The sequence below is a fragment of the Etheostoma spectabile genome, chromosome 13 (assembly GCF_008692095.1).
Source record: "Etheostoma spectabile isolate EspeVRDwgs_2016 chromosome 13, UIUC_Espe_1.0, whole genome shotgun sequence".
In the NCBI taxonomy this organism is placed as follows: Eukaryota; Metazoa; Chordata; class Actinopteri; order Perciformes; family Percidae; genus Etheostoma; species Etheostoma spectabile.
Window position 1 is genome coordinate 7516828 of NC_045745.1, and position 2287 is coordinate 7519114.

The 2287-nt window shown below is 40.6% G+C and overlaps 1 protein-coding gene across 2 annotated transcripts in view; it reads left to right on the forward strand.

Moving 5' to 3' along the window:
• The first annotated feature begins 1496 nt into the window (after positions 1-1496).
• The window catches only part of pcp4a (Purkinje cell protein 4a), a 35126-nt gene continuing 34335 nt past the window's right edge, over positions 1497-2287 (forward strand). For both annotated transcript variants that reach the window (XM_032534649.1, XM_032534650.1), the window contains exon 1: positions 1497-1738. In XM_032534649.1, coding sequence (XP_032390540.1) covers positions 1730-1738 — 9 coding nt within the window. In that variant the 5' untranslated portion in view covers positions 1497-1729. The remainder of the gene's footprint in view (positions 1739-2287) is intronic.

Genomic DNA, 2287 nt, shown 5'->3' on the forward strand with positions numbered 1-2287 from the left:
GGTCTTGCCCTGCCTTGGTCTTAGTCTTGACTCGGTCCTGCCCTGCCTTGGTCTTAGTCTTGACTCGGTCTCTCCCTGCTGTGGTCTTAGTCTTGACCTGGTCTTGCCCTGCCGTGGTCTTAGTCTTGACTTGGTCTCACCCTCTCAAAGGCTTGGTCTTGTTGCTGTCTTGATAAACTCTGATCTTGGTGATGACTTGGTCTCCGTTTAGGTTGTTTTAGTCTATATCGCTGACGTTTTATTTCCGGGATGCTCCATTGCCGCTGGAAATTCAGTCAGATATCCTTCATTTTGGACGGATGTCCATTTCCTTCTTTCTTTCTTTGTGTTGGCATGCTAAACTCCAATGGATTTATAAAGACTGTGGACCACCGCTCCTCAGATCTCTACAGGGTTAGGATTAAGGAGTTCTGTGTGGATTAGCCAGACCTTCCTCCGCAGAGCTATGGAGGAAGGACTGGCATTGGGAGACTAAGACGGTCAAAACTACATCACTGCCTCAAGCTTTTTCACAGTGATCAGACGTTTTGGTGCCCTCCTTCTCTCATACGTGTTGGACCACTTGCCTGGAAGATTCCTTGTTAAAATTTGTGTAGACCTTATTGTTCTTATATCTTTCCCCCATCATCTTACAGACATGCTAATGGTTTGTTTGGAATGTCTCTTTGTCTTTATGATTAGCTGCGCCAGGGATGATTGAATTCTAAAAATCCCAAATAAATCCATTGTGATTCAAAGAACTAAACGAAATCCAAGGGAGGGTGAATACATTATTAAAGACATGTAGTGTGGGGGATGCCTGCATGCAGATGTCCAAAAACAGCAATCTCAACCTCTGACTCATTTTGTGGGCTATTGTAGGCTATATAAAGATTAAGAAAGAAACATATTTAATGTGTTTGTTATTAAATATATGTGCAGACTCTGTAGAGTATTTGTTCATATGAATGCATGCAAGGAATGTAGATATTTCATTATTGTGCTTGAATTTAATCAGCCCTTATATCCTGTGGTGGAAGAAGTATCCACATCCTTTACTTAAGTAAAAGTACTAATACCACAGTGTGAATACTCTGTTACAAGTCAAAGTTCTGCTTTGAAAATGTTATTTAATTAAAAGCTTTAGGAAATGTAGGTAAAAGCAAAAGTACTCAGATGCAATGCAGAAATGTCCTTGCATTTCAGAAACTGGAAACGATCCAATCAGTTCTGTTTTTAATAGTCTAATCATTTCAACTGTTAATTAATAATAAAACATTGGATGTTATAAACTACAAGTGTTGTATGCCAACATCTTAATCTGTAAAGTAACTAGTAATAAAAGCTGTCAGATCAATGTAGTAGAGTAAAAAGTACAATATTTCTCTCTGAAATGTAGCAGGGTAGATGTAGAAAGTGGCATCAAATGAAAAGGCTAAAGTACGTCAAATTTGTACTCGTACTAGGACAGTACTTGAGTAAATGTTCTTAGTTACATTCCACCACTGCTGATATCCCTCTGACAACACAAATGGGAAACAAGCCAAACACATGGCAGATTATTGAAACATAAATCCTGGTCTACATTGTAGAGCTAGGAGCTGGAGACAAGGAGCCCCGTGCCGATTGGTCTGATGGGAGTGTGGAGAGGAGAGCGGCGCTATAAAAGCAGAGTGAGAGCAGAGCGGCGAAGAGAGAGAGGACTGTAGCCTTCCTTCAGTCACAGCACGGAGATACACACAGCGCAGCCATGAGTGAGGTACGTGCTTCTTTGTACTCTTCTTCACGTTCGACTGATATTTCAGCACTTTCTTCTTAACGTTGCGCTTTGTTCAACAAGCTGAACTTCTGATAACTTGATCTTTGATTTTCCATACCTGTATAGAGTTGAGAAATGCATGGTTGCCTGCTTAAACAAGATAGTTTATTTAATAATCACATTTTCTGCAAAATTAAACCTAACAGTTACCCACTGTCAGTCAGCCTACTCCTTCTGTGTTTCTGTGAAAGTGACTGATGTGCACTGCTGACCGGCCAACATACAATAAGTACTGTGGGAGGTAGCAAATATGAGTGCTTTAAATGACAAAGAGTCTGTGACAGTCCATGATAAAATGAAAAACAAACTACACCCCTGTTGATAAATATGGTTTAATGTTGTTTTAAGTCTGACATTTCAAACTAAAGCTCAATCCAGCATGAACACATGCCGGGTGAAGCAGACACAGGATTGACCTACACGGTTAGTCTAAGCATCATTTCATGGGGCTGAGCCATTACAACTTGTGTGTGGACATCAGATGGGAGG